This window comes from Chelonoidis abingdonii, chromosome 6 (assembly GCF_003597395.2).
Source record: "Chelonoidis abingdonii isolate Lonesome George chromosome 6, CheloAbing_2.0, whole genome shotgun sequence".
Lineage (NCBI taxonomy): Eukaryota > Metazoa > Chordata > Testudines > Testudinidae > Chelonoidis > Chelonoidis abingdonii.
The window spans coordinates 1,169,224-1,181,002 of record NC_133774.1 but is presented as its reverse complement, the minus strand read 5'-3'; the positions used below and the strand labels follow the sequence as shown (position 1 = coordinate 1,181,002).

At 66.8% G+C, this 11,779-nt stretch overlaps 1 protein-coding gene across 1 annotated transcript; it reads left to right on the top strand.

The window, feature by feature from the left end:
• Window positions 1-667: 667 nt before the first annotated feature.
• Window positions 668-11,572, top strand: TAF1C (TATA-box binding protein associated factor, RNA polymerase I subunit C). Its single transcript, XM_075066802.1, is given in 14 exon segments — window positions 668-748; window positions 2,989-3,084; window positions 3,614-3,684; window positions 4,417-4,667; window positions 5,128-5,253; window positions 5,511-5,628; window positions 6,122-6,193; window positions 7,205-7,340; window positions 7,469-7,601; window positions 8,079-8,185; window positions 8,188-8,251; window positions 8,581-8,592; window positions 9,257-9,394; window positions 10,230-11,572. Coding segments are annotated over 13 exon segments (2,520 nt in total). The 5' UTR covers window positions 668-748; window positions 2,989-3,033; the 3' UTR covers window positions 11,471-11,572.
• The last annotated feature ends 207 nt before the right edge of the window (window positions 11,573-11,779 follow it).

Sequence of the window (11,779 nt, the reverse complement as noted above, 5' to 3'; positions counted from 1 at the left end):
GTGATGCTCAGGCTGGAGGGGAATGGTGGGGACGGTGTGATGCCCAGTGGGGGAGGGGGGAGCATGTGATGCCCAGATCCCAGCTGTGGGTCGAGGTGGAGCTGCCTTGGTCAGGCTGTGGGGGGGGAGGTCGGGGTGTGTCGTGCAGGCGGGGGGGGCTGTATTAACCTCTCTGTGTTGTGCCCATCAGCCCCAGGAGAGGTTTATTCCACTTCGCAGGAAGAAAGGCGAGAGCTGGGCCCCTGCTGAGGCGTGTGCAGTGCCGTTCCTGCCCCCCAATGCGAGTGAGAGCCCCCCCGGCCAGGGCCCGAGTGGAGGGGGGGTTGGGGGCCCTACCAGGGAGGGGCCTGCGTGGCTCCGAGCCTGGCGCCATGGGAGCCGTTTGTTAATTGGTGTCTGTGTGGGGTGGGAGAGGGCCTGTGTCATAAGTTTGCCCTGGGGCCCCTGATCTCTTCCTCCTCTTAACCCCCGGGGGGCTGGCAGAGCTGCTCGTGCATGGGCAGAGGCGGGGTAGCACTGCCCCCACCCCACCCATGGGGGGCGTATGCCTGGCCCTCCCCCTCCCACGTCAGGCTGGGATGTGATGTGTTCCCTCGCCCGCTGTGGTAACCGCCTGGCCCTGCCCTTCTCTCACGCAGGCAGCCGTGTCCCCACACTGACGCCCCACGACATCCTCTACGTGGGGCAGATTCAAAGGAAGCACCAGGCCGGCAAGACTGGGGGGGCTGCGCTGGACTTCACGGGGCAGGTAATCCCACAGGCGGCAGTGTGCTGGGGGGGTCTCTCTGCTATCCCTGTTCCCTGGCAGGCGGGGTCCCCATGGGCCCACCCAGCAGCTCCTGACAGACCCTGCCTGATAGGTGGGCTCCAGGGGTGTGGAGCTGAGGCGGGGAGCAGCCCCAGGGGGTGTGATCCAAGGCACCAGTTGTCACGGAGTCCCTGGGCGATGCTCTGGAACTGCTCCCCACAAAGCCAGTCAGGACTCTGGGGAGCCTCCTCTCCCTTGCAGCAGACTGTCTCCAGGGCAAGGAGCTCACACGGCTTCACCTCCTGGGTCTCTCCTTGGAGCTTTCAGCATCCTCTGCCCCTCCGTGCGCTTCCCACAGCGAGTCTGCCCAGGCAGGGTCCTGGGGAAGCCACAGGGTCCTGCACCCCCCTTCGCAGTCAGACGTGACTCTTAGTCAGCCAGTAGAACAGAGGTTTATTCGATGACTGGAACAGTGTCTAAAACAGAGCTTGTAGATACAGTGAACCAGACTCCTCGGCCGGGTCCATTCTGGGGGGCAGTGAGCCAGACCCCTAGGTCTGCCCTTCACTCCTCGTCCCCAGCAAGCTCCAGACTAACCACCCCCTCCAGCCCCTCCTCTCTGCTCAGCTCCTTTTCCTGGGCCAGGAGGTCACCTGATCCCTTTGTCTCCAACACCTTCAGCTGGCACCTTTGCAGAGGAGGGGCCCAGGCTATCAGTTGCCAGGAGACAGAGTGCCAGGCATTTAGGTGCTCTGGCCCTTTGCTCTGCAGCAATCACACCCCCTTATCCCACCACCTAGATACTTAAGAACTGCCTAGGGGACACTGAGGCACCAACACAGCATTCAGAGCAAACATTAAGAACAGTCCCAGTTCGTCACATCTCTCACCACAGAGAGGGCATCTGGGAGCTCCCCATGGGCAGAGGGGAGAGCAAGAGGTGGTGGTTCCTCAGGCCCTTCCCCACCACAGCCCAGTGGCTGGACTCCGAGGAATCCATGGCAGGGCCCAGGCTCCAGCTCTGCCCAGCCGGGCGCTCCAGGGAGCTGCCTCTGTTGGTGACGGCTCCGCAGAGCCTGTGCTGAGCCCCAGCTTCTTAACAGGCTCTAGAAGGATCCCTTCTGTGGGCCAGACCTCCACGGGGGCTGCTCTTCCTCCAGGGTCGAGACAGAGCCCCTGGGCTCCAGCCTCCTGCTCCACCCCTGGAGCTCTGCCCATGAGTCCCACTGAGCCAGACCCCGCCGCAGGGACTGATGCCCCCAGCTGGTGCCCAGCCCTTCCAGCTGAGCAGGGTTGTCAGGCGCCTGGAGCCTGGCCTTGGAGCTTTGTAGGGCAGCCCAGGGAAGCAAAGGTGAAGAGAGCTCAGTCTGGCCTCACCCCGCCAGCTGCTGTAGGATCCCCATCCATCTGTCCCAGGTTAGAGCCGTGTGTCTGCACAGGCCCTGGCACCATCCCCCGTTGCTCTCCCGCCCGGGCTTTGGGGAAAACCGCCCTCTCCTGGGTGATTGGTTTCCAGGTGTGACGGTCCCGGCCCCGGCGCTCCACTGTCTGATCCTCCAGTGAGATGCCCCCACGGCCCCTGCTCTGCCTGGGAGCCGCTTTAACCGCTCTGTGCCCTCTGGGGAGCAACTGCCTGGCAGGCACAGGGTTCAGACAAGAATCACGTGGGCCCAGCGTGCACTGCTCCACAGACTGGCCCCATTACATGCTGGGTCCGGTCCTCTCTGTGCAGCACGTCCCTAGTGGGGCTGGTTTGGGAGGTTCCCCGTCCCCATTGACCTTGGTACTCCAGTGTCCAAGCCTCCCGCTGTTCCCATAGTGCCCCCCTCTGGCGGGGCAGGGCAGGGCTGTCGTAGATGCCAAGGCCAGAGGGCTTGCTGGGGCCAGCTAGGCTGAGCCCTGCCCTCCAGGAATCAGCAGCTCTGCTCGCGCTCAGCTGTGAGGAAACCAGCCCATCTGGATGTGCAACTTGCTGGCGGTGGAGAATCTCCCGGCCCATCACTCGCTCTGCTTAATCTCCTCGTCATTCGATGCTGATGCCCTATCGCCAGGCTGAGCTTGTCTGGCTTCAGCTCTCAGCCCCCAGGTCGGGTCAGCCATGCTCTGTCCAGCTCCGTACCCACGTGCTGCAGCGCCCAGGGACGGGGCCAAAGTCCCGCGGGGAGCTGGCTGAGCCGGGCATGAAATGTGGTCCCCTCAGGCCAGGCCTGTCACACTGACCCTGCCTCTCTCCCCGGCAGCTGGGTCGTTTCTTCCTGGATCACCCTGAGGAGGCCTTCGGCGCCATGGGGCGGCTTCTTCAGGAGAACTTCTACTTGGGGGAGGCGCGGCTACGGGTGAGCATCCCTCACCGGGGCTCCTCTGTGCCTGACCCAGAGGCAGGATGGGGCAGCACCCACCACGCTGCATCTGCTGCATGGGGAGCCGCCGCGACTCCCAGCCCCTGCCCCCAGCTGTGGGAATAGCCCCCTCTCCCCCATGCACTCAGGGGACCCACTGCGCTGGGCACTGTGCAGACGCAGAACAAAGGCGCTGCCCGCCCCACTCCCCTGGGCTGACACTCACAGATGAGCCCAGGAGTTAGTGGGGCAGTACGGTCAGCACAGCGGGCAGGTCTCCTGCTGGCATGTATGCACTGCGCCCTCCCCGTGTGCCCTCCGCCTGCCCGAGCAGGCCCACCTTCCCTGCCCCCTCATGTGCCCTCTGCCTGCCCCAGCACCCTCGTTCCCCTCCCTCACCTTGTTTGCCCTCCACCCATCCCGTGCTCTCATTCCTTTTCCCCCATCGCATGTACCCCCGAGTGCCCTGGTACCCCTCCCCCAGCGCGTGTGCCCTGACCTCGGCCTGTGCCCTCCCTCCCTGCAGAGCAAAGCGCGGGAAAACACCATCTCAGTGAAGACCCTGGTCCAGGAGCTTGGCCGGAGGGAGGGCAGGCGGTGAGTGGTGCCCAGGCACTGCACTTTTCCCTCCGCTCAGGGTGCCATGGACACAGCCGGTGGGCAAGGGGTGCAGAGCCGGGCTCAGCCTCCAGGCACCGAGTGCATTGGGTGTGGAGAGCACAGACCCTGCGTGCCAGCATCCCCAGCCAGCGCAGCTCTGAATGGTATGCCCAGGGCGGCTGGGGAGACCCCACAGAAACGCTGTACTGTGGGGATAGCTGGGGAGAGCCCAGGGGCTGTTCCCAGGGCCTAGACGTCCCCTGCCTCTGGTGCCCAGCCCCAGTGGGGGCGGTTTGTCTGTTACACAGTGTGGGCGGGGGGGCTGCGGGCTGGGCCCAGCAGTCAGGGGATAGGGTCAGTTTGTGGCACTGGGGAGGAGCTATTTGGGGGCCCCTCCCAGCATGTCTATCCTGGGCAGCAGCCTCCCTGCTGCCCGGCTGGCTGAGGGCTGGCTGGGCTGAGCGGTCCCCGATGCCCGGCTGGCTGGGGGCTGGGCAGGGGCAGGGCTGAGCTGTCCCCGATGCCCGGCTGGCTGGGGGCTGGGCAGGGGCAGGGCTGAGCTGTCCTCGATGCCAGGCTGGCTGAGGGCTGGGGAGGGGCAGGGCTGAGCTGTCCCCGATGCCAGGCTGGCTGGGGGCTGGGGAGGGGCAGGGCTGAGCTGTCCCCGATGCCAGGCTGGCTGGGGAGGGGCAGGGCTGAGCTGTCCCCGATGCCCGGCTGTCCCCGCAGTCACTGCCCCCAGTACCAGCCGAGCCCGCGGTTGCGCCGGTTCTCCTGCCTGTCGCAGGACTGGCTGTTCGAGGTGCCCCTGGGCCTGCTGGCCGAATGCATCCATGAGGAGCTGGCGCTGCAGTGTGCGAAGCTGCTGTTCGACGACGCCCCGACTGGGGGGGCGCTGGCTTGGCTCCCCACTGAGGACGTGGCTCCTGCCCCCAGAGGCTGCTTGGTCTACCCAGGAGGGGAGGCCATGAATCTCCTCTGTATCCTTCTGCAGACAGGCTGGGCTGGCGATGCTGGTGCAGGGCACTGCTGAGCGTGGCCCCAGCCTGTGGGGGTGGGCGAGGGAGGCAAAGCTCATTGCTGGGGGCATCAAGTCCCTGCTGCACCCCTGGGGATGGGGGGTTTGATGCCCAGGACCTGGCTGTTCTGTCACTGGTGATGGGATGGGCACGGCTCGGCTCCTTTGCTGGGGCCTCTGGGGAGGCTGGGGGCTGGCACGGGGGGCTCGCTGGGCTGGAGGGGCTGACTGTGATCTCTGGGCTAGGGGCTGGACTGGGAGGTTTGCCGGGCCGGGGGCTGGCTGTTGTCCCCCGGCCTGGGCTGGGAGGTTTGCCGGGCTGGGGGCTGGCTGTTGTCCCCCGGCCTGGGCTGGGGCTGACCCTCTGGCGTGGGGCCAGCCATGGCCCTGCAGGCAGTGCGTGGCCCTTGACACGGTGCCAGGTTTCCAGGAGGTGGCTCTGGAGCAGGTGGCTGGTGGCCTGCAGCCCCGCACCCACGGCCGCCTGGCGCAGTTCGAGCTCAGTGGCCGGGTTCGCCAGGTGGCTACCGCGTGGGTAGATGGGGAAGGTGAGTGGGCCCCTGGGGAAGTGCCAGGCTCTGCTCCTGGCTCTGCCACTGGCTGCGTGTGGTCCTGGAGAGCTGCCTGCTCCCTGGAGGAGTGCTGAGACCCTGGGTGCACGGGGCAGGGAACAGCCTCCCGTGGGGGGCGGGCTGAGGCGCTGGGCCCACCTGCCCCTGTCCTGGGGCACCCCGCCCTGTGGGCCTGCCCCGGTCAGCAGCCATTGCCCTCAGGGCTTACCGTGGTGTCTCCTCTCCACGTGCAGCCCTCGTCGGCGTTCGCTCGGATCATCACTGTGGTGCCTGGCGGCTCCAGACCGACACCGCCCCTGTCCCGCTCCAAGTCATTCGCACCGACGCGCCCGCCTCCTGCCTCACCGTCAGGTACGTGCCTGGACTAGCCTGGCTGGAGGAGCTGCGGGCCTCGGGGAGCTGGGGGCAACATTCCCTGTGGGCCCCGGACTGGGATGCACCTCGCAGGCGGGAGCTGGCCCTGGGAATGCAGGAGTCCGTGTCTGGTTGCTTCTGCAGTGCAGGGAAGAAAGGGGCCCGTCTGTCTTCCTCGGCCATGCCAGGTCAGCCACTCTGCGCCCAAGGCTGGTGCTCAGTTCCCCTCCACTGGGGTCGTGTCCCCCCCCCGCCGCCTGGAGCTCCCTGCTCTGGTCCAGGCTGGACTCAGGGAGCACCAGTGCACATGACTCACGGCCGTGTACCGCGGACGTGCTGCGCTGTCAGTCTGTCCCTCCCACCACGGGCACAGCAGAGTGTTTGCCAGGCCTGACACAACAATGAGCCTTTAAACCGGGTTTGCTGGACCTGTCCGTCCTCTGCCCGAGGGGAGGTCTGCTCTGCGCTGACTCTCTGCCCTTCCCTGCAGCCCTCACCTCCCCGGGGAGCTGTCGGTCTGCACCCTCAGCGGGGCCGTGTACCTCTGGAACGTCGAGACTGGGTAAGGGGGGCCAAGGGCTGGGGCCTGGGAAGGGGGGCACCTGGGAATCCAAGAGTGTGCATGGGTGAGGGTGGGTGCTCCTGGGTGGGGGGTGGCTGTGGCTTTTCCTAAGCACTATGAAGCCTGGTGCGTATCCCCCTCCCCCTGCAAACAGCCAGGGACCGGCCCAGGCAGGGGGCACCATGCCCTGCATCGTACCCCACCCAGGTGAGGTGCTGATCGCTCTGCCCAGTGTCCTGTCCTCCCCTTCCACCCCATGCCAGCCCAGACAGCGACCCCTGAATCCTGTTCGTCCCACCCCCCTGTCACGGAGTCCCTGGGCGATGCTCTGGAACTGCTCCCCACAAAGCCAGGCAGCCTCCTCTCCCTCGGGGCAGACTGTATGCAGGGCAAGAAGCTCACACGTCTTCACCTCCTGCGTCTGACCTTGGGCATTCAGCATCCTCTGCCCCTCCGTGCGCTTCCCACAGCGAGTCCGCCCAGGCGGGGTCCTGGGGAAGCCACAGGGTCCTGCCCCCCCAACTTTGCAGTCAGACGTGACTCTCAGCCAGCCAGTAACACAGAGGTTTATTCGATGACAGGGACAGGGTCTAAAACAGAGCTTGTAGGTTCAGAGAATGGGACTCTCAGCCAGGACCATTCTGGGGTCCTGCGAGCCAGACAACCCCATCTGCCCTCACTTCCTGTCCCCAGCCAGCTCCCAACTGAAACTCCCGCCAGCCTCTCCCTCAGCCTCCCCCGGCTCCTCTCCCAGTCTTTCTGTCCAGAGGTGTCACCTGGCCTCTAACCCGTGTCCTGGGTTCTCAGGTTACCTGCTCAGGTATCCTCCCTTCCCCAGTGCAGCCCTGCCCAGCACAGCTCCCCTGCAACCTTCCCAGGTCAATACTCCCCACTCACAGAACACAGCACAAACATTCCCACTTTGGCACCCCCCCCTCCCACCCTTGGGCTGGCCCAGCGGTGATCTCCCCACGCCCAGTGCTGGCCCACTGGAGATTCCTGTGTCCCCAGGCTGCAGCGACTGCGCCAGGACCCCGAGACGGCGTTCTTCCGAGAGGCATCGCCATGGCGCTGGAGTGAGTTCACCTCCCACCCGCGGGTGCTGAGCTGCGCTGACCGCACTGGCCTGCAGTGCCTCGACGTGCGGGTGAGGCTGCCCGGGTGCAGCAAGCGGGGAGGGCAGGACGGGCATGTGGGGAGGGAACTGGGGCTCGGGGGGGGGGTAGGGAGCCTCCCTCCCTTGGCGCTCACGTACCCTGGTCTTTTCCGCTCCAGGCTCCCGCCAGTTGCCAGTTTGATCTGTTCAAGGTGGGAGGAGAAGCCGAGTGCCAGAGGGGAGAGCGAGTGATGCTACCCATGTATCTGGGCAGGGCCCACCCCTGCCAGCACCTCGTCGCTACGCAGGTGAGTGCCCGGGCAGCTGGGTGGGCGACACTGCAGCCCCTCAGTGCTGGGGGGAGGCGGGGTGGCCAGGCTGACCCTGTGGAGCCCGGGCCAACCTGTGGCTTGGTGGAGGGGAGGGGAGCAGCCCGGAGGCTCTCTGGGACGTTCTCAGTAACCCCCCCCCCGCCCCCTCCCCCCCTCGGTTACAGGCAGGGGAGGGGAGCAGCCCAGGGGCTCTCTGGGACATTCTCACTGACATACCCCTCCCTCCCCTCCAACCCCGGTGCCCTGCCCTCCCTCTCCTCCCACCTCCCCCCCCCCGCCCCGTTACAGGCAGGGGCGGGGAGCTAAGCACTGGGGCTCTCTGGGATGTTTCTCACTAAACTCACGCCCCCTCCCACCCTTCCCCTTCCCCGCGTCGGTTACAGGCAGGGGAGGGGAGAGCCGGGACTGTCTGGAACGCTCTCAACTAACCCCCCCTTCCGGCTGCCCTGCCTCCCAGCTTTTCGGTGTACGTGGCTGGACGAGGCTCCCCCCTGGTGGCCGATGCTGCGCTGGGAGCATATGCTGGAGCCCCCCGCACCGTCTTTGCCCCATCTCAACCCCGGGCCGGTCTCAGGAGAAATAGCCACAAGGTGCGCTGGGGCGCCCACCGCACGCAGGAGCTGCTGCTGCGCAGTACATGGGTGAGCGGCAGGGCATGAGGGGGGGGGGCCCGGCGCGTACATGGGGGTATGGGGGGGCTGGCAGTACACGGTGAGCGGGTGTGGGGTGCTGCTGCCTGACATGGGTGAGCGGGGCATGAGGGTGGGGGGCAGGTCTGCAATACTGGGGGATATACGGGGGGCTGCTTGCAGTGCACACGGTGAGCAGCGGGCGAGGAGCATGGGGGGCTGCTGCAAAGTGCATGGTGAGCGGCGGAGGGCATGGGAAAGGGACGGCATGTGCATGGTTGGGGGCCATGAGGGGTGGGGGGGCAGGTGCTGCAGTGGATGGGGCTCTGCTGCAGTACACGGGTGAGTGGGGGCGGGAGCATGGGGGTGGGGGACTGAGAGCTGCTCCTGCTGCAGTCCCTGGCTGCGGGGGGGCTGTTTCCAGCAGGGAGGGGTCATGCTGGGGGAAGGTATAGGGCAGAGGTCACCAAACTGGGGTTTGCCTCCTAGGGGGTCGCAGAGGAACGCTCAGGAGGGCCCAGGCCAGCCCCTGAGGGGGGGGGGGGGCAGGAACGCCACCGAGCCCCACCCCCTGCTGCAACTCCAGCCTTGGCTCCCTTACCCCTGTCTACAGTCCCCCACCCTGGGAACCCAGCCCCATTCCTGGCTCCGGTGGGGGGAGGGTGTGCCCCTGAAAAGTTTGGGGACCTCTGGTGTAGAGGGGTCTCTGGAGTGTGTGCACATGTCAGCTTGGGGGTTCCCCAGACCTGGGGTGCCCCTCCCCCAGCCACACAGGGCTCTGTCTAGGGGCTGAGTTACAGGTGTGGGGGGGCTGGGGCTGGGGCTGTGGGGTCAGAGCTGGTGGGGCAGTGCGAGGGGGGCTGGGGAGGTCTGAGCTGTGGGTGGGGAGCTGGCAGGGCAGAGCTATGGGAGGGTTGGGGGGGGTCCAAGCTTTGAGGGGGAGTGCGGGGGGAGCTGGGGGGAGCAGAGCTCCCGCACGGCTTTTCACACTCCCCCTCTCGCCCAGGTGGCAGCCATTCAGCCTGCCAGCTCACAGGGCCCCCCCGGCGGCTCCATCCCATCTCCCAGGGTCTGCAGCACCTTTCCCCACAGGTGACCCCCTGGCAGGGCCTGCTGCACCAAAGGCTGACTGCGCCCGCAGCTGGTAGGTGGCTGGGAGTAGGGTGGGGGTGGCCTGGCATGGAACCCCCATGTCATGGAGCATGGGGGAGTCAGGGGCCTGCACCCCCACTTCCTGTGATTCACCGTGACTCTCAGCCAGCCAGTAACGCAGGTTTATTTAGACGAGAGGAACACAGTCCCAGACAGGTCTTGCCAGTACGGACAACAGGACCCCCTTGAGTTAGGTCCATCTGGGGCCCCAGGGAGGCCACAGCCCCGTTGGGAAGCCCAAGCCCTGTCAGGGCCCCTCTCCGTTTCCCAGCCAGCTCCAAACTGAAACTCCTCCAGCCTCTCACTCAGCCTCCCCCTGGTTCCTCCCCCAGCCTTTGTGTCCTTTGTCCAGTGTCCCGGGCAGAGGTGTCACCTGGCCTCCAACCCCCCTCCTGGGTTCTCAGGTTACATGCTCAGGTATCCTCCCTTCCCCAAGGCAGCCGTCCCAACTCCCCTGCCACGTTCCCAGGCTAATATTCCCCACTCAGGGTTCTCAGAACACAGCACGAACATTCCCACTTCGGCACAGCCCCATGTCCCAGCAGTCGCAGGCCCCCATCGCTGGGGTGCAGCCAAAGGGAGGGGCCCTGGCTCTGACCTTCCTGTGACCCTGTGCCTCTGACAGGGGGCTCCAGACAGCTGGGAGGGGTGGGACAGGGATCTCCCCTTGCTCTCTGCAGTGGGGCTGTGTGTGTGGGCCCAGTGGGGGTCTCCCCAGCTCTCTGTGTGGGCTGAGGGGGGGGGTCTCCCCTAGCTCTGTGTGGGGCCCAGGAAGGGGTCTGTCCCCAGTCACTGCACTCAGCCCCCTCACCTCCGTTTCCCCCCAGGTGTGACGGCTGCCCCCGCCAAGCAGGGGCCACTGGAGCCCTTGCTGGTTTTCCAGCTCTCTGAGGCCGGGGACCTGTTCTACCAAACCCTGGTGCACGAGCCACCGGTGGAGAGCGAGTCGTCGGAAGCCCCCACCTCGCCCCCATCCCTGCCAGTTCCTGCTGCAGCTGGCCAGCCCTCGCCCGCGTGGGGCCCCTCCCTGGGCTTGGGGAGCGAGGAGAGCGGCCGCCTGCCAGGGCCTGTCTCCGAGGGCACCACCGATGCTGGGCAGGCAGCAGCCCCAGAGGAAGCCGTGCCCAGCGTGGGCCTGGCAGCCGCTGTCCTCCACGGCTGCTGGCTGAAAGCTCTCATCAGGGACTGGAGCCAGCTGCCGGAGCAGAGCCAGCCCCAGCGCCCCCCCACCATCGGCCATCAGCGCCTCTTCACCCATGGGGAGCTGAGCCAGCCGGCCGCGGACAGCCCCCTCTACCGCCAGGCCCGCCAGCTGCTGCGCCGTACCATGCGGGAGCGGGCCTGCCTGGCACCCTGGGCCCTGGGGCTGCCCCCCACCCCCCTGGCCGTGCCCCACCCCGTGGAGCCCAGGGCCTGGCCCGACGACCTGAGCAAGCGGCTGACGGCGTCGTGGGCGGGCGGCTGGGGCGAGTGGTGGGAGGAGAAGCTGGGCATGACCAGGGCCCACAAGCTGCATGCGCTGAGGGACCGGAGACGACGCCTGAAGCAAGCACGGAGCCGCCGCAGCCTGTTTGGCAGCTTCACCTCCTCTGTCACCTACCAGTCTGACCTCAGTGACTTCTCCGCCTGCAGCCAGCCCCCCAGCGAGCCCCTGGGCCAGGCCTGCGAGGAGCTGCAACCCCCGGCCCCTGTGTGCCGCCAGGACCTTTCCCCACCAAGGGCAGGAAGGGGGCACCGACCCCCAGCCCCTGGGCAAGACTGGCTGGCCTCCCCGCTGGCCAGCAACTCCCAGCGCAGTGGGCAGGAGGCCTGGGGCAGCCAGGACACAGAGGACTCTTCCCAGCTGCTCTCGTCCCAGACCCTGAGCTCGCGGGGCATCCCCAAGGAGCGCAGGAAAACCCTGCGGGACTACCTGGCCATCTTCACCCAGCCCTGCCCGGAACCGCCGGCCGAGCTGCCCGCGAGCCAGGTCTCCAGCCTGGGCAGCCAACGCTGGGGCCCCTCCTCCCAGAGCCAGCGCTCCACAGGGTCGCAGCCCCCCCGCAAACGGCCCCGCATGGGCTTCTGAGACCCCCTGTCTGGATGGGCGGCGTCTGTGCAGCCATGGCCTGGCCCCCGGGCCCTGGGGCTGTTGGCCGGTGCAGATAACGCAATAAATGGAAAGGCAGCACCTGGGCATTGTCTGTGCTGTGGGGATGGACCCGCCGGCCGGGGTTTTCTGGAGCAGGCCTGACCCCCAGCAGGTGGCAGCAGGTTCGTGCGGCCTAGGGGCTGTCAGCTGCTGCGGTTTCTCAGGCACCAGGCAGGGTGGGTGGAACGCCAGCATTGCTGCCTGCTGCTGCCATGTGCAGGGGGGAGTGGAAATCTGAGCTAGGCC